The 23,839-nt window shown below is 37.0% G+C and overlaps 1 protein-coding gene across 9 annotated transcripts in view; it reads left to right on the forward strand.

Moving 5' to 3' along the window:
* Positions 1–7,226, forward strand: part of LOC148036253 (uncharacterized) — a 162,882-nt gene extending 155,656 nt beyond the window's left edge. For 8 of the 9 annotated variants that reach the window (XM_087678269.1, XM_087678271.1, XM_087678270.1 and 5 more), the window contains 3 exons: positions 2,553–2,672; positions 6,705–6,815; positions 6,952–7,226. In XM_087678269.1, coding sequence (XP_087534395.1) covers positions 2,553–2,672; positions 6,705–6,815; positions 6,952–7,044 — 324 coding nt within the window. In that variant the 3' untranslated portion in view covers positions 7,045–7,226. Of the gene's footprint in view, positions 1–2,552; positions 2,673–6,704; positions 6,818–6,951 lie in introns of those variants that run through there. The other variant, XM_087678267.1, reaches the window with a different exon arrangement.
* Positions 7,227–23,839: the final 16,613 nt, after the last annotated feature.

Genomic DNA, 23,839 nt, shown 5'->3' on the forward strand with positions numbered 1-23,839 from the left:
CTGTAGGTAGGTGTAACAAACTAAATATAATAAGTGATAAGTCAGTGGCCATGTGAGTATCATAATGACCACCAACGTGCTAAGTGTAGATGTGCAAACTCATCTAGCCAGGCGGTCCATCATTAATGTCCGCATGTGTTGAGCTTGCCGTCTCAACAATATAAAAGCTCATTGCCTTGCTATTCATGCTAAAAGTATAGGCTTTTGCCTTTTATGCTTTGCTTTTTGCTTTTCCTTGTTTTCATTTTTGTGCAAGCTATGAGTCTAGCTACGACTTGTTTTGGCCATAACTTTGTTATACGAACTCCAAATATAGTCATCTAGGTACTCAAAATGATTGGAACAGCCTTAATCTATAAGTTAATGCGGAAAGAATTACAAAAATATTTTCAAAATAGCCAAAAACTCTGCTTTTCGTAAAATGCACGACTTTTTTAGATTTTTGGGTTTTGACGACTTGTACCACTTAAGGTAAGTCCTTGGATGTATTTTAATCTAGCCAAACTTCTTATTAAGTTATTAGAACTTAATAATGGATATTCAAACTATTTTGATAGACAAGTTTTGCTCCTTGAAAATCCGGTAAAGTTCCTGTTTAAGTAATCTATAAGCACATATTTAAAATATTTGCATGGATGTCTTTTCCTAGCTTTTCCTTCACTGAACTTATAGTCTCATGACATCCACCTCCGTTAAACTTGCACATTCTCTGGATGGGCCACACAGTGTAGGGAGGAGAATATGAATGGGTAGTATTAGAGCACAGCCAGCAGCCACCCCCCATTGGCCCAAAGAGGGAATTATAGATGACTTTCTACATGACTTTGGAGAAGGCCACATGACAGCTTTAGGCCTAGGACGATATCTCTCTTCCTATGGCTTGTAGCTCACAGGAGCCTAGCAATTGGCACGTGGCTTGGATATGGCAATGACCTAGTACCATGTGGGAGATGCGGCACACCAAAGGAGACACAAAGACATTGCCTATGGGACTTCACCGGAGCCCTTGAAGTTTGGAGGAGAGCCGTATGATGATATTTCACGGCACAAATGGCAACCTAGGGGGGTTGTTTCATGGGTCACAGATAGAGACCCAGCATGTGGCTGTAAGGATGTTCAAGAGAGCTTTTCTTTTCTTATCATTGGACAACATTAGAGCAGGATCCCTACTACAGATTACTTGTAGCATTAGTGGACCCAGGGACATTGCCATAGAAGGGAGTTGATTGCCAGTATCATAGCCTGGTATATTTGGACTGCAAGATGCAGCCACGCTATTGACCTTCTGGATATATCCAGAATGGAGACACTACCAAGGATCTGGATAGAGATCATTCACTCTTTGTAGGAGATGGGAGAGGATGCAGGGCAGCTTTGAGAGGATGAGGAAGAGAAGAGAGGCTTTTTTGCAGACATGAAATTCAGGCAGTTTCCATACTGCCCATCATATGGCTTGGCATTACATCCCACCAGATTCGTTGTTCACACAACCCTTGTATTTGTGATGTACTTAGTTACTCTTCACAGAGTTCCTTGTACTTTGTATTTTACCTCAAGCTTTTCGCCGAGGTGTTATTAATAGAAATTTCATTTCATGGAAAAAGAAAAGTCTGATTGTGGTGGAGGAGAAAAGTGTACTGAAAAGTTCTGGGCTGTGCTTTCCCCAGAATCAAGGGTCTCTGCATGCCCAACGCACTATTAATAAGTTTTGATGTAAATGCATAATTATGATCAACACAGCCCATCAAGGTTTTCCAAATCTGATAAGTTTCTATGTCCAATAGCTTCAGCCTAAACGATGTTGTACAGATGCTTTGTTACAACTGTCCATGGCTGCTTTACTGAGAATATGTCAAGAGCAAAATGACTTTGCATGCCAAGACATTATACTTTATTTGCAAATGTTCAGTCCCGTATGTTTTTGATAGCATACATGCTTGATGTTTTGGTTAAAAAGTCTCAGGGCCATTTTGTTGTAGCTCTGCCAAAAGATCTCCTTTATCTCTGACAGTCTTTGTGCAAAATAAAATAGGACTGCTGAAGGTTGAAACTAGCCCAAAATCCATCTTATAAGCTGTTCATCATTCAAAATGTTAAAAGTCACCTGCTGTCTCCGTGTATAAGTACACCTTCAAAATGTTAAAAGTCGCCTGCTGTCTCCGTGTATAAGTACCACCTCAAGCATAACTCAGTCCATTTTCAAAGGATTCTAGAAATGACATACCTGAATGAGTCTATGTCTGTGGAAAGCTACTGAGAATGAAAGCCAATGTGTTGAGAAATTGGCTGGCCCTGAGCTACTTTTAGAACCCAATTGCAGGATATAGAAGCATCTGACCAGGAGAAAGTTCCAGACTAGGGGCTGCACCAGTGGTGCAATGCTAGGCAAAGACTCTTTCATGCTTTGATACAAATAATGATTTTTAATAGCTTGTTAGCTCTTTACTGGTTTAGATTCCATGTTTCTAGATATTTTAGGCATTTCACTTTCTTTTAGAAGTTTCTCATATCAACCACAAACCTGTTTGAGTTATGAAAATATTTTCTTCCAGCATACAGGCTCCTTAAAGGACCTCATCCAAGATGGGAAAAATACAACCTTCTGCTTCTCCAAAGTAAGAATCTCAGGAGATGTCAAAATAGCTATGTATGATACAAGTTCCTCCAAAAAGGTATGACGAATGTTTTATAACAAGAATCTCACTGGAAGAATGTGCAGTAAGTGTACACTGCTGTGGCACCTGAAAAGCCTTTATTTAATGGTTTGTTATGTTTCTTACTTTCAGCTGCAAATCTAACCTCAAAAAGTCTCTGGTCCTCCAGAAAAATCAAATGAATGCTGGGCTGCGATGGTCTTTCATGTGTGGGTGTGATAAACTTGAGCCTCCTTATCAAAAGCTTCTTCCAAGGCTCCTTGCCTAGAAGATCCCTGACAATGAGCTTAGCCAACAAGGCTTTGCTTTAGCTTTCTAAGCCTATGATCCCCAAGCGTCCTCTAGATCTCAGTTTTATGATGGTGACATTTCACTCTAGTTGGGATGAGGCACTTTGCCTGGCTAATGTATGACCTACAAATGCCCAACAGGAACTGATGTACCCATGGTGGTAAGAAGAACTTGGTTGACTACCATCACTCTCCTTTGCTAATGAAAGCCTTGTGGAGCTCCAATAAAGGAGCTTAGCTGATGCTCAGAAGAACAGGTGCCAATTGCTGCTCTGAAATAATGTCAATCCCCAAAAGGCATCCAAGATATCTCACCGTGGTCTTATAGGGAACTAGAGTGAGATCCTCATGAGGTCACCATTCTAGATGCCTAGTGTCGCATATCCAGAATCCATAGGAATTGTGCCAATCAATTAAGGCATGATCTGATCTGCAAAATGTCTTCATGGCCACTACAAAGGCCCTAAAGTTACTCTCATCCCTGTTTAAAAAAATTGCTATGTTGTCAGCAAACTCCATATAAGGAGCTCAAACTCAAGGATGGGTAACCTAATGCCTCTAGTACCTATGGATCTGTCATTCAAGGAGCTCATGGCCTTTGCAACAAATAGAAACAGGAAGGGGGCTAGTGGACAGCCTCATCTCACTGATCTTTGGATGTTGAATCTCTCCTCTGGCCACACTAGTCGTAACCTAGCTGTGTGCTAAGGAATAAAGAGCCATTACTCCCCTAACCCACAGCTTTAGGAATCCCATCCTCAGTATTGTGCCCTCCAAGAACTCGGGTCCACAAAATCATATGCCTTCTCAAAGTCGAGAAGAACAACAATAAGATTCCGGTTCCTTGAACGAGCAAGAGCAGTGGACACTCAAAAGTGAAGATGATGTCTAAGATGCTGTGCTCTCAAACAAAAACTGTCTAGGTGGGGTAGACAATGTCTAGTATGAGATTGATTACCTTTACAAGGATCTTGTAGACAGTTCCAAGCAAAGCCATCGACCTCCACTACGTGATCTCCAATTTGTCTCCACTTCCTGTGAAAATGAGGTTAATCAGTCCTTGGGAAAGTCTCTTTGGCATAACCCTTGATACCATAATCTCCTTGAAAGCTTAGATGAGATCTACAATTGATAAGATCCCAGTAGCTTGGGCACTAGCCTAACAGTAGTTCCCTCCAAAAGAGAATGATGGTGTCCAACTAAGGAAATTAATATGAAGCAATATTTCAAATTTGCTTATTATCAATGACAAAAAGCTCCCAAGAAGTCTCCAAGCACCATCGCTTTGGCATTTTGACACATACGAGAAGAGAGTTGTAGCCTCAACTAGCTAATGCAAAGTAGCACCAAATGCTTTATTTTTGGGGTGATTGGTTCACTTAATATAGCGGAATCATAACTAAGAGATGTGATGCATGTGATATTTTGTCCTGGAAGAGTATGAGCTATGGGAGAGATTTAAGCAAGTACATGATCTTATTGGTGCTTATATCTTAGCATAGATGAATGCTTTCCAGAATATACCTAATAGCATAAGCATTTAAACCCATTATGAACTTGCAAAACAGTGCTATGAACCATAGGTCCAATCCCCTAATCTGAAGTAGAAGCTCCTCCCTGGAAGCTTGCTCTCCTCCTCTACTGGTCTCAATGTATCTATCTTGCCTATCCTCTAATGGCTCCACCATGTTGAAGTCGCCCCCACTATCCAATGATCAACCTATGGTAGATTGAGGACCGTCCAAAATGGACTCCTAGCTCACAAGCCATTTAGGGCATAAATGACTAGTAGATCGAGATGTGTATTGTCTACACTTGCAGAGATCCACACACAGCTCTCCTTGAAATCACAATACCCTAGCCTGGCAATTGGTCCACTGCTCCCCAACACATGCCCACTCCATCCCGTATCTCGATGACTGCCACATCTGCTGCCCATTAAGTATGGCTCTACCCTAGCAATACCGTGCCACAGCATTGGGATATCCTCTCTACCAAGAGATGCTCTTGCAACATGAGAAAATCTATTGATTCTCCTTGTAATGCTTTGTGCAAGTCTTGTCTCATGAGGTTTCAGTTGTGCTTGAAATGTCATCCTTCAAAGCCTTGCACATTCCATGAGAGGATCCTCATGGGGTGTGTCAAGTCTCTCAGACTGGTGTAGCTCCACAAACCATGGTTGTCATTACTACCTCCTAGTATACACCCTCTCAATTCTCCTCCCCAACACATGCCCACTCCATCCCGAATCTCGATGACTGCCACAACTGCCATTAAGTATGGCTCTATCCTAGCAATACCATGCCACAGCATTGGATATCCCAATGCTACCAAGAGATGCTCTTGCAACAAGAGAAAATCTATTGATTCTCCTTGTAATGCTTTGTGCAAGTCTTGTCTCATGAGGTTTCAGTTGTGCTTGAAATGTCATCCTTCAAAGCCTTGTACATTCCATGAGAGGATCCTCACGGGGTGTGTCAAGTCTCTCAGACTGGTGTGGCTCCACAAACCATGGTTGTCATTGCTACCTCCTAGTATACACCCTCTCAATTCTCCTCTCAACTACCTCTGTTGCTGCATGTAAGGGGGGGAAGCCCTCAAAATATGGATTCAAGTCTTCTATCTCCTGTTCACTGTCTTGGGTCGCCTCTACCATCCCAACCTGCTGGGTGTTGTAGACCCGAGATGAAATCAGCTCCGTGGGCTATGTCCCATGACCAAAGAGTGCTAGAGATGGTGGCCTGCTACCCTTGGCCTGCGGCACCTCATAAGGGGCTACTAGTGTCACTGCCTTTGAGTTGTTGAGCTGCGTTGCCACAACACGAGCAACTACTGCTACTTGGGGTTTTGGGATTTAGTTCCTGGGTGACCATAGGAGTGTCTATAGAGGCCGTGTGAGGCTAAGGTGCCACCACATTGGTTGCTGGTTTGAGGTCTCTAACCACTCTCCACCATACCGCTGGCTATCTCTATGGCTTTGGTCCATGGAGCGGGCTGCAGAGGAGGAAATAACAGGAGGAGGCTGCATGGCAGGGCTTGTTTGGGAGGGTCAGGGGGGTTGCACGGACAGGAAGGGGCGGAGCAGGCAGGGTGGGAAGAGGAAGGAGGGGCTGCACGGGTAGGCTGGAAGGAGGTTTTGGTGCTTTGGGGGGGAGGGGCGGGTTGGCTGGTGGGGGTCCGCACAAGGGAGAAGAGATGAGAAGGTGGGCTGAAGATGGCAAAACTGTGGTGACACTGGACGATAGAGGGCTGCCAGCACTTCAACAGCAGCTGCTGCTGGGTTCCAACTGAGTCCAGGAACTTACAAGCTTCTTTAAACTTTTACTTTGTTGATATATCTGATCGTTGGCTGTGAGAAACCGGAGTGTAAGTCTGGTTTTATTCAAGCCCACAATAGTTTTTTCTCTGACATATCACATGAGATATGTCACAGCTTTCATGGTAGCTACTAGCTTCCCATTATCTACTTTCTTCACTTAGAGCAAAGCATCACAACATAAAGTTTCTACCTGCAGACAGGCGTACTAGCTATCATCAAAACTGACAAGGAGAAGCTTCAAACTTTTGCCGTTTGCGATGCACAAATTTAATAGACCATCAAATCGAGGAAACCACCCTTCAAATCAGCGTGTGAAAGCTTTTTTATGAAATATTAATTAATGTGTTTTTTGGTTTAGAAACACTCCGTGTGAAACCCCTCTAAGAAGCTATCGACATTTTTACATGTAGATTTCAGACTAAGGATCTTCTCTTCGTGCAGCCAATTTTCTATTTTTGGTTCAACACAGCTTTTGTAGATGGCAAGGTCTTCTCCCTTACAGCCAAAGCTGAACTTGACAAGCCTGCTAAAAGTGTTCAGGCTGACACTCAGGTCTCTCTTTCTCTCTCTCTCTCATCAATATTACAAAATAGTGAGATGTAGCACGTAAAACTCTTTTTTTTTTTTCGTGAAGCACGTACAACTCTCTCTCTCTCTCTCTAACGTTAATATATATTTGAATCTTCAGGTTCATGTGGTTTTCTCCAGACCACCAAAAAAGTCTTCTTCATTTGAAGAGTTGTCATTGAAGACTTACCTGATAAACAATACTACAATGTAGGTGTACAATATGAGTTTTTTGGCTTGGATCTCCCAAATCTTTTATGCATACATATATTGGAGTTGTAAGGTTTATTATCAATGTGTTGTTCAGAATTAGATTTTTATTCGACTGTAAGACGTTGAGAGTTACAAGTGTTTAGAAACTCAAGTTCTGTGGTCTAAGGATTTTTCGATATTTGTTGAGGGAAAAGTTATGATGGGATGTATAGTTAGAGCTACCCTTATTCTTCATTTTCTTCACTTATATATAACCATATAGTATGTGTTATGAACCATTCCTAGTCGGCCAAGCAACATTCCAAGGAATATTCCCTTTACTGTCAAGCTAGGGGCGTTGTCCTTCGATCCTTGTTAGGGGGACTATTGGCCTCCCTAAGACCCCTCAATTAGGAGCCGTTTCTGTGGTCCCCATACTCCAAAATAGGCTGTCCTTGATAACTCCGACACTCCACAACTCGATGCATTATGCCCTGGAGTTGCTACCAACATTACTCAATCTAACCTTGAGGCTAGATTCACAAAGGTCACTCTTTTGTCATTTGGTCAGGCAAACCTCTTCTAACATACAAGTCACGAGCCAACCAATGTCTAAGTTCACACATGGCTTCTCCTCATAATGGGAGCCTTACAACTTAAAGCACTATGGATCATTAGTTGCACCATACGAGGATGGGGCATTGAGCATATCTAACATAATATAGATAGATAATCTTCTCATCCTTGCCTTGCATAATCCTCATGCCAAGAGCATCCCCTAAGTTCATATCAAAGGTTTAACACAACCTTTTCTTCAATGAATCTACATGTATAAGTGACCTCCCAACAATGAGCATGCCATTCACATAAGGTGTCAAGATCATAAGATTATAATCTATAGCATTCTATGCGCATAAGCAATAATTGATCTCACTCAGTGTGTATCCTTGAAATGCATGAAGGCATTGAATTTATGATATCATTTCCTAAGAGCTTGTCTCAGTTCATACAAGCTATTATGGAGGTTGTGCATATTAAACTTGCCTTTCATAACAAAGCTCTTTGGTTGTTACATATAAATATCCTCATGCAAGAAAGTTGTCTTAATATCCATTTACACAATCTTCATATTTTTCTTGGAACCAATGAAAGTATTATGTGGTCATGTTGACCATTGGTGAGAATATCTCATCAAAACTCCATATCTTCCTTGGAACTAATGTAAGTACTGCACAAAGAGTGGCCATCTTGACTTCTAGTCGAAATATCTCACTAAATGATATTCCATTCTATTGCTTAAATCCCTTGGCTACCCATTGTACATCATACTTAAACAATGCATTAAATCGAGAGTTTCAACTTGTAGACCCATTTGCATGGTAATGCATGCTTACACTTAGCCAAAGAAATCTACTCACAAGTAGCATTCTTGAGTGTCCATCTCAAATTGTATAGCCTTCATCTACTTATAATTGTCATCCTTAGTCATAGTATCAAAATAGCATGACGACTTACCACAATCTCTAACCATGACATAATCAAGAGATGGCATGTATCTCTTTGGTATCTAGAGACTTGCTTAGAATATCTCAATGTTGGCTCAACCTGAGTTCCTGGTTGTCCCAACTGGCTATCTTGTCCAATGCAAGGTTGTCCATCTATCTATGCCAATCGCATCTCCACATTACTTAGCTATTTAAGCCATGCATTGTGTTGTGGAACATGTACATTTTACTCGTACCCATTTTGTTGGAGTACTATCTTGTATATTTTGATTGTCTTGTTGGGTTGTTTATGCATTTTATTCTCATTGAAGATCATGTCTGAATGTTACTCTCTTAGCTTCAAGATCCCAAAGTTAGTAACCTATCTCACATGAATCTTCATATTAGACTTAGAATCAAGCTTGTTTCGCTTGCCCTTAGAGATATCCATGTAAGTCTCATAACCAAATACCTACAAGTGTGCGTAAGCTTTCTAGCCAAATCACATCTCTATTAAAATCTTGCTATCCAATGGCTTGCTAAGAGACCAATTAATCAAATGAATAGTTGGCTTAATAGCTTAACCCCAAAAACCATAAGTGATACCAATATTTGATAGCACACTATGAACCTTTCTTGGATTTTCTTGATTTTTTTCTTAGCCACTCCATTTTGAGTTGGTTTTCCTAAAGCTACTAACTCTCTTTTGATGCCATGTATATCACAAAAGTTAGAAAATGCATGAGAGGTATATTATCCTCCATTACTGGCCAAGTGTTTTAACTTCTTTCTAAACTAATATTGTGCATAGATCAAGAGCTTTTGCAATGTAACAAAGACATCTCTCTTCTTACAAATGGAAAATACAGTGTAGGCATAGGTCTGCATATATCACTATGTACCAATTTCCAACATCTAAACTTTCTAGTATCTACACCCTTTTTATATGAAACTTTTAGTCTATTTCTTATATAAATAATGCTTACACATTTCAAGGGCAGAAAAGTCAAATGGCTAGAGATACGGTAAATGTAAGAGAATTTCATTCTAATAGTACATGTGGCCTAAATGGTGGTGCAAAAGTGATATAGATAGTGATTCGGTGACAATTACAATATGATCTTTCACATTACATATATGCAAAGACTACAATGTGTAGGATTTTGGCCTTATGGTAACTATAACAGATCCTTTATACATATTTCAAGCATGATCACCAAAGATCACATGGTAGTAATAATTTTTCAGTTGTCTAGTACTTATTAGACTTTTCTTCAAGTTGGGTCAAGGAATAATTAGCCAATGACAAGTGCATATCTCCAACTCTACCAATGCTACAAGCAAAGTTATTTCCCATGTGGACGCATCCCTTTCTTCCATCATCATATGTGGTTAACCATTTCATATGGAAAGTAATAAGAAATGATGCTTCAGAATCAAGATTCCAATCTTGACACATGCCACCATCAATAGCAACCAAGAATGCATCTCCAAGTGAAGAGACATAAAGCACATCACTATCATCATTGCTCATTGTGTTGACCTCGTCAATCTTTGCCTTCATTTTTTCACCTTTCTTGCCATTCTCATCACCTTTTTACTTTCCTTTATTATTACTTTTCCACTTGAAACAATCCTTGATATGATCCTTTTTGTAGTAGGAGTAGTATTCATTTCTTGCAAGATTTTCTCCTTGAGTTTCCCTTCATTCAACGCCCTTTCTAGTGCAAGATTTACTCCTCAAGTTCCCCTATCACAAGACTTCTCTCTTGCATTGAATCTTATTGGAGCTCCTAAAACTTGCATTGTTTTTCATGCATACTACTTTTCACTTTTGTATTAGTCAATCCACTTGCAAGTGTTGAGTTACTAATGAATGTTTTGAAAGTATCCCAACTTTCAAGTAAGGTGACAAGTAAAAATGCAATCTTCATTGAGTCATGAAATGTAATATTTTGTATTGTTTGCTGACAAAAAATGGTATTAAACTCATTGAGATTATTGGACATAGAAGTTCCCTCTCCCTAGAAAGATCAATGTGTCTCTTAAGCCAATGTATTTGTAATTTGGCACTTCTTCCAAATTCCAAATGCACAACTTTTGTATTCTTTACAATTGAGATATAATGACTTAAGAGAGTAACCATGATGGTAGAGAGTGCAAGCTCATCCATTTCATCTCATGCATCCTTGATTTTGTCCTCAAGTCTTTGCACCATGTAATTTAATTGGCTTGATCTACCTCTTACCTACAATACATTGTAAATTTACTTTTCCAATATGAAAACTTCATACCATTCCATTTTTCAATGTTAAACATTTTTAGAAGTAGAGGAAGAAACCATTTCCATTGCAATATGTGCCAAACATTAAGTAATTAAGATGTTGTCAACTACATATCCAAAGAGACAAATATGATTAGAATTCGAGTGCCACCACAATTGCCACAAACAATAGCTAATGTAGCATCAAAAGGGTCTAAAATTGCCACAAATGATGTCTAATGCAACATCAACATGCTCCGAATTTAATGCGATATTGATATCCAACCATTTTCCAATGCATACATTTTTTTGTAATTTTTTTTTTAAAATCAGCCATTTTTCATGCATGGAATAGTTGCCAAGTCAACTACATATGAATAGCTCTTTACATCTCCAATACAACCAGTTTAATCATTGCACTGTACACATAATACAACCAAAACAATTCTACAAAATAACCAATTTAGATCATTAGGGTGAAAACAATTTCAATAAGTAGCCCACATAATTATTGGTCCATGTACTTTGGAGTGTAAATGTAGTTCTTTTGCCAAGTTGTTCAAGATTGAACCAGTTTAGAGAAATTGTAAGTGTGGATTCAACTACAAAATAGCAAGTTCCTTAATTTTGGTAAGTGCAAATAGGGGGTGTTATTTTAAAAAATGCAAAGAGATTTCTAAGTGCCAAAGAAGATTCTAATGAGGGTATACTCAAGTGGTAGAGGCAATGAGTTTTTGAGCCTTTAAAGGCTATTTTGCAAGCCACAAGCAATAAAATTCTCATTTTCTTCTCTCCTATGCGACAAGTTCGGACCCCTTGCTTCTAACAAGCATGCCTTGAACTTAGCAAGCTGCTACATAGTCCAATAAGTAGGCCCCTTGCTTAGGAGCACAAGCTAACTCCCTACTTATGAAAACCAAGTTGTTCTTAAGCTTAAGCAACTCTTGTACTTGCATACATTGAATACATAGACCGAAACCTCTTCTCAACAATTCCAAAACCAAGCTATTTTGCCTCGAATCTAGTCACTATTGGCTATCCAAATGCATCCCTCGAGTTAAGCCTCAATGGCTTCCCAAAGTTGAGCAGACCTAAAGCGAGAGCTCGATAAATGAGATTAGTATCTCTTTCCAATCTAGACAACAAGCATGAACGTTGTACTAAGTCTCCAATCCCCAACCTTGCAACAAAGCTTGACTTCGTGATGGGCCTCCTTGCTCCAACCACAAGCTCTCGGATGGAGATTTGATAGTAGTTGAAGGGGAATCTATGGTGGTATGCGAAATCAAAGTTGTGAGAGTGCAAGAGGGTAAGAGAGAGGTAGCACAAAAGAGGGTTTTGTGGTTACAATTATATCCTTGTTCTTCATTATCTTTACTTATATATAACTATATAGTGTGTACTTATATACACAATGCCCGCTTGGCCTTTGGCCATTGGTCTTTACCCCAACATCTACAATGTCCTACCAATGGTATTATGATATTAACATCTTCCTCAAACCGAGTGGAGGGCTATTCAAGTCTTTGTTATTGCAAGGCAAGGGACTTTAGACTCATAAGAAGTTGTTCAAGAACTTATAGTGATATGACTAAGTAAGCAAAAGTCACACAAAATAGTCTTGTATAATGTGGCAAGATCTATAGGTAATAGGGTTTTAGAGTAAAATCATGACATCAATAGTTCCTTGAACTACTATTGCTTTACCAATGGAGGTTATACTAGGCTCTTGGATCTAATGAGCTCATTACCTAAAAGATTGATTGGATGAGCTTCTTAGAGCCATCTAGAAAGTGGTGAAGGTTATTAGGGTTTGAGAAAATGGCCTTAATGGCTTTGGGACATGCTTTTGTAAAGCTATTGAGAAGCACATGGAAGGATAATATCCAAGATGGCCACTTTTTACAAATGTATGATATCACGTTAGTTAAATAGTGACATGTTTTTCATTTTTGTGATATTTACATACATTGGGGACACATTTTCACATTCTTATATAGAGAGAAAGAGTGGAAAGATTCTAGGTAGAAAATAGTTAAAAATGATTAAGTATAAATAGTATTTTCTTCATTAGGGCCAGTAAAATAGCCTTAAAAATCTACATATGCTTAGAATGGACTTCATACGGCTAGTTTCTTAATAGTAGTTACCATGGTTTATAATCACTCTTGCTTGGATGTGCCAAAAGTGAAAATTTATTGTGCTAATGAGTATCTTATAATGCAATCTATATTTGTGATAAAACAAAGCTAATACAAATAACTCTTAATGTTGGAGCAAAACAAAGAACTACCAAAGCCATGAACGAAGTGGAAATAATATGGACCTCCATTTCATATTATAAGAATAGATGGTGGTGCCCTAAATTTTAGAAACACTAATATGAGAACACCCTTAACAATGGGTTTGAGCACGACTAGTTATTAACATTGTCAAGGTGTGTCTATTTAGAAGTGAAAGAAAGGTTAAATATAGTCCTCACTTGTAAAATAAAAGTGATTGATATTTATTCGTAAGCTAAAGGTTGATATCCTAGTGAAATGGTTTAAATGTGAACCACCATAAAATCCATACTTGAGCCATCTACACTTGTTCCCACTCAAGGTGAGCAAGTCAATTGTACACGTGATGGTAAATGTGTTGAGGTCTCTATTTCATAGCTAAAATGTTATGATCTCCTATTCTAAGATATTAGTGACAAAATATGATATTTTCTAGGAAAATAAAGTAAAGTGACAATGATGGGTTGTTTAGGGTGAAAGGCATCTATGCCTAGTCACTTATATTTACTTTATACATTGTACTTGTACACTTATACACTGCAAGTGGTGAATGCCCATTACTATCACTTTATTTTTTATTCTTTTAGTGGCAATAGAATAAGAGAAGGTAAGTCATACATTATGACTATTGGAGTTCTCACATACCATCTTACTCTTCTCTTACTCTATCTTTCAACTAGTATCAAAGCAGGTATTTGAGAAGCTCCGCCAACATTGCATCTGGCCTAGGAAGAGAGCTTGACTTACAGCTTTCATGGCAGTCTGATTTCAGTCCATTTAAGGTATTTATTGGCTTCTCTACCTTCAACACTTATTCTAGGTTGGTTAAGGAGCTTTCCAAGGCTTAGTTGAGACTTATTAAGTGCTTACTGAGTTGTGAAGCAGCATTGTATCCCTTTTGACCTAATACAAAGCATGTTGTAGAAGTCATGAATAACTATTGATAACTTGATAGCACTTTGGCATTTTGGCCATAACTTTTGCATACAATATCAGATTGAGGTGTTCTGTATAGCTAAAAACGAAGAGTGCAATGAGAACTATAGATCTAATATTCAACCAAAGAGAGTTGATTTTTATGCAATTTTTAGTTTTATATTTTATATAGAATATAAAAAATTTGGTTTGGATTGTAAGCTTATAGGTTATAAAGCTTTATATATTATATATTTACATGCTATTTAGATCTTCCATATGCTTATGTCGATGGTCAACATTGATGTTTATGCTTGGATATATTTAGAGTGACGTTTGAAGCTTGGATTTGAGCTTCAATGTATTTTAACATTGGCCATTTACTCCTATGATTCTTCACTTGTGGATTGAAGACATATTATATGCATATGCTTCTGGATGTATCACTGATGTGCTTGGGTTTTATGGATGTTATGTGCTTGATAAATTAAGCCATGTTGTACTATTGAACATTCTTGATTTGCTTACAATGGGAGATATTTGTATTTACATTACAAAGCTTGGTTCATTTGAGTCCATGGGAAACTTTTTATGCTTACTTAGTTTATGTAAATATTGTCCATACAAAGATTTATCATTGTGGGCTAATCTTAATTTTCACTTGAATATACCTATCATTCTCAATGGATTGTCAATGGTGGATACATACTTGATATGCATTATTGTATGCATCTATATATCTAATACCTTGGATGTCTTGACAGTCCATCGGTGGTGGTTTATGCATTGTTTTGCACTACTAGTTGAGATCCTAATCCATTACATTATCAATAGATATAGTAAGTTGTCTCACTTGGAATGCTTGTACTGTAACAAGAGGCTTCTCCTGAAAGATAACCATGTGTACCTCGATCACCTGCTCTGGTCTCATATATATCGTTTTCTCATGGAATATAACATCATGGCTATGGATAACATTTTGAGCTTGTGGATCCCAAAGGCGATAGCCCATCTCACTTATATCACCATATCCAAAAAATATGCATTCGACAAACTTGGGATCTAGCTTATTGGGTTTATCATTGGGAATATGGTAAAAAGTTTCACATCCAAAGACTCTCAAGTATACTTTGCCCATACCTCCTCTATAACTTGACCACCAAGAGCAATGCATGGGAATCTATTAATCAAATGAATTGCAATAGTAATTGCCTCAATCCAAAAGTATCATGGTAAGCCTACCTAATATCATGCTACAATCTCTTTCCAAAATAATCCTATTCATGTGCTTTGTAATGCCACTCTACGATGAGGTGTATGGGGCAGTTAACTTATGCTTAATACCCCTCTCATCTCAAAGCTACTCAAAATCCTTAGAGACATATTCATCCTCATATTCAAATCGTAGGTATTTTAGCCTATACCTATATTGGTTTTCAACCATAGTAAGAAAGTGCTAAAATGTAGACAAAACATCCCATTTTTGCTTAATAGAATAGGTCCAAACCTTATATGAATAATCATCTATGAATGTAACAAAGTACTTCATGCCACCCAATGACTAGCAAGACATGGGACCACAAACATTTGAATGCACAAGAGCCAATGGCTCACTATCCATACATATAGAATTAAACTTTTAATGAGAGTTATCTATCTACCTACCATGAAGACAAAAATCACATGAATCAAAACATGAGTAATCAAGAGGCGAAAGATACTACAAATGAATAGGTACTTTCATTTCTTTCATGGATATATACCCACCAAGACGAAAATGCTCAATAGATATATATAGATGATCAATCACAGCCACAACATGATCAATAGACCCAGAGATAAGCAAGGGATAGAGGTTGCCAGCCTTGGCATCTCAAGTAAAAATAAGACTACCACAATCTTCCATACAGAATCACCAAAAAATACATGGTATGCCTTATCATCCAATTGTCTAGTTGAGATAAGGATTTTGTCAAAGTTGGGATATGACGTACATCATGAAGCACAAAAGGAGCACCAGTACCAAATTGCAGTCTAACATTACCTATGTCAAATATATCCAATGCATTGTCATCTCTTAGTCTAACTGTACAATAGCTATGAAACCAATGGCAGTTTAGGATAACATGGAATGAAGCCCTCGAATTAAGAAGCCAACATTGAGAGTAAGAAAACAGAGCATTGGTCAACTGAGTAGCATCAAGTGATGACGTAATAAGTATGTAATCATTAGAATTGTACTCCAAGGCAATTATCTCCTCTATCTTCACACTGAAATTAGGAACAATGTTGCGATTATCAAAAGATTTGGCATTATCTTGTGGTTTTTCTTTGCCTTTTTCATTGCATCTATCGTTGCATATTTTATGGCACTATGGCCCAATGTGACCTTGTTGCCCACAATAATGACATGTTAAAGAGGGCTTATGACTGTAGGACTTACCATATGATTGTCTATGAGACTTCGACTTGCTCCTATTGGGTTGTGAGTCTCTATCACAGTTATTATTCCCATTTTCACCATTTCTACCTCTCATTGTAAATGCATGAGAAGTTTGGGTTACATTGATATTCTTCCTATTCTTCTTCTATAAGTAAAGCACTCTACATCATTGAATTTAAAGCCATCTTCAAGAGAATTAGCACTCATAGAAGTATAGAATGTATCCCATGACTTTAGTAGTGTGACAAACAAAAACAAATACTTTATGTTATTCTCGAATTGAATGCATGTGAGGTAAGCTAGCTAAAATAGAGTGGAACTCATTCAAATGAGTAGACATAGGGGTACATTTCTCCATGTAAGGTCCATAAGATTCTTCAACCAATCCAACTGAGATGCATGACTCTGCTCATAAAGATCACATATCTTCTTCTCTATATCATATGCACCACCATTAGTTAAAATAACATTGAAGTACACTTGCTTAGACAAAGATAATATGATAATAGACTTACATAACTCATCTGGCTTTATACCCTTACAATTTTTGGCTTTATACCCTTACCTTTCAATGGCTTAACATACTTTTTGGCACTAATACCTTCCATATTTGTATCTTTCAATATTGAAAGTTGTTGCATTCAACTTCTCAATGTCCAAAATAGCACTGTCATTAGATATATTTGAAGCACTTACCATTATGTGTGTAAAGGACTGCAAAGTACAAGAGTATGGGTTGTTGTAATTATAGAAAAATAGCCTTAAAACTAAGTCAAACATGAGGGCAAGAAGTGGGAAACTAAAGAGTAAAAACATTAGGTGGTAGAGTGCTGAAACAAGGCAGAAACAGCTCACAAATAGTGTTGTCCACAAAACTACAATAAATGACTATACATCCATAGGCATATGACCAAAGGAGTATGTCCTATTGCTAGGAATATTTGGGGGTAGCAATTGGGATATATGAAATGCAACTAGCAATGTAACAACCAAGTACTAAAATCATTAAAACATATAGGGTGTCAAATACATAGATGCATACAACAATACATATCAAGCATGTATCCACCACTAACAACCCACTTACAATGATAGGTATTCCAAGATAAAAACAAATTAGCCAACAGTCATGAATCTCTATAATGAACAATGTAGCATAAACCAAAAAAGCATAAAGAGCATCCCAATGACTCAAAGAACAAATCTCTACAATATAAATACAAATGGCCCTCAAGCAAATCCAGGATGTCCAAGAGCACAACCAAACTCAATACATGGAGCACATAACATCCTGGAAGCCCAAGCACATCAATGAGATATTTGAGAGAATATACATCTAATATATCTTCAACCCGTAAGTGAAGAATCAATGAAGAAAATAGCTAATACTCATATACATCCAAGAGAGCTCAAATCTAAGCTTTAAAGGTTATCATAAACATATCCATGTATAAATATCAATCCCAAGCATCAACATAAGCATATGAAGACTTGAATAGCATCTAGGTATGTAATACATAAAGCTATGTAATCTAGAAGACCTGAATAGCATCTAGACATGTAGTACATAAGCATATGAAGACTCCAATAGCATCTAAGCATGTAATACATAAAGCTATGTAATCTAGAAGCTTGCTATCCAAACCATTATTATTCAATTGTATGTAAAACAGAGAACTAAAAAAATGCAAAGAGTCAACTCTCTTTGGTTGAGTGCTCAGATTTGTACTTCTTGTTGCATCTTTGTTTCTAGCTATATAACACCTCAATTCGATATCCTATCGCAAAATTATGGCCAAAATACAAAAGTGTTGTCAAGCTACCATAACTATCAATGGCTTCTATAGCATGCTTTGTATTCACTCAAAAAGGATAGATCGGTTGCTTCTCAACTCAATAAGCACTCAACAAGGCTCGACAAAGCCTTGGAAAGCTCCTCAACTAGCCTAGAATAAGTGTTGAAGGTAAGGAAGCTAATGCATGCCTTAAATGGATTGAAATGGGGCTGCCATGAAAGTTGTAAGTCAAGCTCTCTTTCTGAGCTAAATGCAATGTTAGTTGAAGCTCCTTGAATGCCTACTCTGATACTAATTGAAAGGTGGAGCAAGAGTGAAAACATAAGCATAAGCAAAAGCAAGAATTATGGAGCTTCAAGCAAGAGAGAGCAAGACAGTATCTAGGAATTCTAACAATCACAATGTGTGACTTATCTTCACTTATTCTATCATCATAGTAAAAATAAAGAACAAAGTGACAATGATGGGCGGCCACTACCTGCATTGTATAGATGTTGACAAGGATCTTGATACTTGATTCAATGTACACGGATATCTTGACATGATAACAAATTTTCATTTTGTTGTTTTAAAAATACCACATTTGAAAGGTGATTTGAAAGGTGAGAGGTTCAAAAAGCTTTGTTTTGAGGTGTTGAACAAAGAAGTCATAAAAAGTAAACATACATGTTCAGACTTATGATAGTGGCATTATAGTTTTGTTCTCTTTTACTTTTGATTGAGTAGAGATACAATGCATTGCTAAATTCTTGTAGCTCTTAGCACAATCATACAAAATAATGTTTTATCGATTGCTAAGCAAAGAAGTGGAAGATTGGGAGAAAAATAATATAAACTTGTTCCAACAAAAACTACTTTGAAAAATGAGTTACATTTGGTAAGCCTACTAGCTTAAAAATATTTGCTGAGAAACAAGTTCTACGTGATGTAAGTGTCTATGAATATGTTCAAATGGTTTATTGAAGCTAATTGCAAGGAGTACCCAAGATGATGCCATGACTCAAATATTATAATGAGGCTTGTAATAAGAGTATGTGAAGAAATGGAAAATGCTAACATAAAATATTCAAAAATGATAAAAAGTTCCTACACACAATCCTCTCTCAGTAAGAACTCTTCTTATGAGGAGAAACTAATTGGCTTCATTAAGCTTCCAACTTTTAAGAATGATATTTTTTAAGAAATGGTACTAGCTTAAAGAAGGGAAAGAGAAGACGTGCATAATAATGACTTCTTGATTGCACTTTAGAAGACATGATTTACTATCTAGGGAATGCCTTAGCATTATGATTTGCTATGTCTTCTCTATTATCAACTCAAAATTATCCATGTCACTATATCAAGCCTTGTATATACATCAACACTATGATTTTCTATGTGATCTTTATTGTCACCTCAAAATTATCTCACTAGACTAAGCCTTTCATATATAAATGGTTTTTTGGGGAGACTATTTTGCTTGTATACTCAAACTCAAGAAAAAAAGGAAATACTTAAAATGCATCTCCTTCCTTGGCCGATTGTGAATTATGAGATTCAAAATGTGAATGTTTTTATGTGAGAAAAGTGTATGCCCTTTAAAAGATAATTGAGAGTTGCTTTTATATGTATGCTTAATTGGACTTAGAAACCTAACTAGCCACATGCTCAAGTGCTTGAAATGAAGGATTTATGAAAGATTGGATTACCTGTGATTAAAGGGATGATAGAGATGTGCCTAAGAAGCTTTTAATTGGAGGAATTAGAGGGAGACTATCCCAATTTTGTGCCACCTACTAGTTATTGCCAAAGAGTGCATGAGGAGTCTAGTTAGCAATCAAAGGCAATTGATGAAATTTACAATGCAATAGCTGATTACTTTGATGCTAAAATTGAATTAAGCAAAAAGAAAAGCTTAAAGCACCACATCTTGTGAATGTAATAAGACAAATAAATGATGAAAGATAAGTATGTGGAATACATAGAATGTTAGGTTTAAATGTTGCTAAGTAGTATGCGTATAAAGCAAAGAGTGGCCTCAAGGTAGAGTAATTCTCATGAATATATTTATATGTATGAAAGCATGTTCATGGTAGTAGCTTTTATGTTTGTTAACATATGCTTACAAGCATAAAATATCTACACTATTTTGACATTAAAAAGTGTCTACTTATATTTATATAGCTTGCTAATACCAAGCCAATCTTTTACATGGTATGATGTATACATTTTGTCATAGTCTCATACTTGTGTGTGTGTGTGTGTGTGTGTGTGTGTGTGTGTGTGTGTGTGTGTGTGTGTGGACATGTGTTTGCACATGCGTACACACATGTGTGTGCATGTATGCACACATGCATATTTGTGTCCACATGCATGACTATGCATGTTGCTATATGCTTGTTAGCATGCCATGGATATGTTGTTTTGCTACCTTGAACATGCCTTCATCTATCTTCCATATATTCAAGCTCTTGTATAATCATCCCTTATACACATCATTGAGGTGATTTTCATATCCTAAATGTAGATGGGTGTCCTTTATTAAAGATCTTGTGCATATACTTTGCTCTCTTTGACATTTTGGCCTTGAGCTATAAAATAATTTTTGTATAGTAAGTAAAATTGCATGTCAATTAGCTCACATTATAAGATATGTTATAGAAAGTGGCCACCCCTTGTGGATGGAAAAATAACAATGAGACTTTAGATAGAATTGTAGTGTTGGTTGGGCATTTGGACTTGCCCCTTCTTGTAGATATTTCTGCATCATTCTTTTGTAATTAGGATTGGACACCATGGGTTTCTTGTACTCTTTTTTACCACAGTCCTCCAACAATTTTGGTTCCTTATTAATACCACATGTGGGCCCATGGATAAGATTTTCAAGGTAACATGTACTTCTTAAGGTATTCGTTATGGGACTTTGTGGAACATCCTTAGATCTAACTATTTCTCTAAGAAGGTACCTTTTTTGCCTTCCATGTTATTTGATATGCTAAAAGATACCTAAAGATCCTCTTGGCGGAAAGAATGTGAACCTCTATGTTGGAGAATAAAAGTTGATGTATGGAATAATATGACATTCATAAAGTTCATCTTACCGCTATTGTTTCCAATTGTCCACTCATGATGAAGGCCTCTAATTCTATTGAAAGACAATTTTTTCAAAAAAAAAAAGTCCACATAAATATCTCTTAATAAGGAACAACGTACAATTTTATTATCTAATAATTTTTTGCCTTTGATCATTGTGACTAGTAAAGGATATGCATATATTCATTGACGAGCTTGCTTTGAGAGATGCAGGTCATCCAAGTAACTTTCCCATTGTGGCATTCAACTTAATTGCCTCCTAGGGAGTATGGAAAGCATCTCTTGGCTAAATAAAAGATCTTCAAACTATGAAAATATGTGTTCACATTTTTATCGATAAAGTAATTTCTTTGTCTTTTATAATATTTGCCATAATTAAAACTTAATGGTTTGTTACATACACAATTATTGGAAATCTAAGGGTAGTGTATTGAGGTACGTCACTTAAATTTCAATAGGATCAAGTGATATTTGTCAAAATTCTCTATGCCTCAACTATCAAACAATTGTAGAGTTAATTAGTTTGACACAAAGTACTTCATTGCTAGGTAGTAATGTTTGTGTGTTTCACTTATCATATCCAACATAGGTTTGCAAGGCTTTAGATCACCATGTTCTCAACATGGTGCTAGAGCCAAGGTAAGCTATGTCAATTACGATAGATTAGATGTTTAACAAGTTATCTCTTAGCTCTCATACTTCAGTTATATAATCCAACATTTCTTTATTTGATTATTCTTTATATATAATCAAATTTGAATGTGCCTAACTAGCTCCCATTAATGCCAATTTGGATATGCTACATTGCATCCATCCATAGTGATTCACTATTGTTTTTGCATAAGCAATATTTAAAGAATTAAAAAAAAGAGCCCCCTTACAAATTGACTTTCAGGGGTTCCTAGAAAAGAGGGGTGAAGTTCTTGATGTCTTACACACACAAGAAAACAAGGTGATAACAATTACACATGCATTCTAAGGAGGTAGAATGAAGTGTTCTAGCTTAGTCTAATAATACATATGTAATATGATATACCTTTTTGTGCCCCATAGGTTAATCATAGTGGTTCCAAAAAAAATATTCAAATTAGTAGTTTTGTAGAGGTCTTAGCAATCCACTTAAAGAAGGTGAATTGAAATAACTAAAACTACTTATGTATATAGGCATATGTATAATCATATTGCATACATGCAAGGTATTTATATATACAAATGTTTGTATGTGTGCACATAAATGTGTAATGTGTGTGTCTTACTAAAAGGTTAAAATAAGGTGTGGAAAAAGTTACAAAAGTTCATAAGCTAAAAGTCTTATATTGCTAGGTAGATACAAAAGAGACATTATATATATAATACTTTGAAGACTCAATTTGTCACTATATTGTGATAGAAGCATGGAGGTAAGTAGTGAGACTCCATGTGAAAAAAATAAATAAATAAATAAATAAATAAATAAATATATATATATATATATATATATATATATATATATATATATATAGAGAGAGAGAGAGAGAGAGAGAGAGGTATAAACTTGGTGACTCATAAGAAGTAGATGTAACTATCAAACATGTAGACAACTCACAAATAGTAGACAAATTGCAAATTTGAGATTCCACATGTGATTGCGTAGGTAATCAGGTCTAGAGTCTACAAACAATTCTTGTGTGCGTGTGCATGTGTGTGTGCGTGTGCATGTGCGTGTGCGTGTGTGCACGTGTGTGCGTGTGTGTTGGAGAGATATTATGTAATAAGCCCTTATCAAATTTATGGTTGAATTTAGTATAGTCTTCATTGATCATGGAGCGGAGGCCTTGGGCTCTAATATGGGTGAGGATGAGATGGTACCAAGCTCTCATTTTGAACATGTTGAACCAGTTATCAAGCAAACCAAGTATGTTGAGGCTCCCTCTATGTGTTAGACAAATGCATCACTTCCTTGAAAATCCCAAACATTATCTTATGCTCAAGTAGCTAGGCAGCTAGATGACTCCCAAGAATTGGATTGGGAGCATTTTTTGGATTTTTCATATACATTTCTTGGGCAGTATAATTATGTACAACATAATTAGATGAAAACAATGTTCTAGATATTAGTGTGGATATGAAGAAGGTGATGTGTTCCTTTCACTCCTTTCATAAAAAGGGGTCATCCTATTTTTAATTACCAAAATCTCAATGATATCTTTTAGAAAGTCAACCCCCTCGTGAGTGTGGTAGATGTGCTTTTAGGCAAGTTGCTACCATTTTATGATCCCAAGCTGGTGCATCTTCCATGGAGGCCAATGTATGAATTTACAAGACTACTTAGCAAGAATGCCTAATTTGGGTGGAGATTGAGGGCCATTCGATTGTGTATAGGGCTCTTTCGGTTGATGCAATGGATGAGATTGACAAGACGTTAGTTTTTCTCGATATCCATGATGTCAATAGAAATAGAATTTGCACGCTTAGGGATACTTCTTGGAAGCATCCTGCTTGGTTGTGTGTTAATTCTCTGAATATTTTTTCTCTATTATTTCATTTAAATGGGGGATTTTACAAGATATTGTTTCACTTTTG

This window comes from Lygodium microphyllum, chromosome 5, assembly GCF_053477565.2.
Source record: "Lygodium microphyllum isolate KBCC chromosome 5, Lygodium_microphyllum_v1.1.10, whole genome shotgun sequence".
Lineage (NCBI taxonomy): Eukaryota > Viridiplantae > Streptophyta > Polypodiopsida > Schizaeales > Lygodiaceae > Lygodium > Lygodium microphyllum.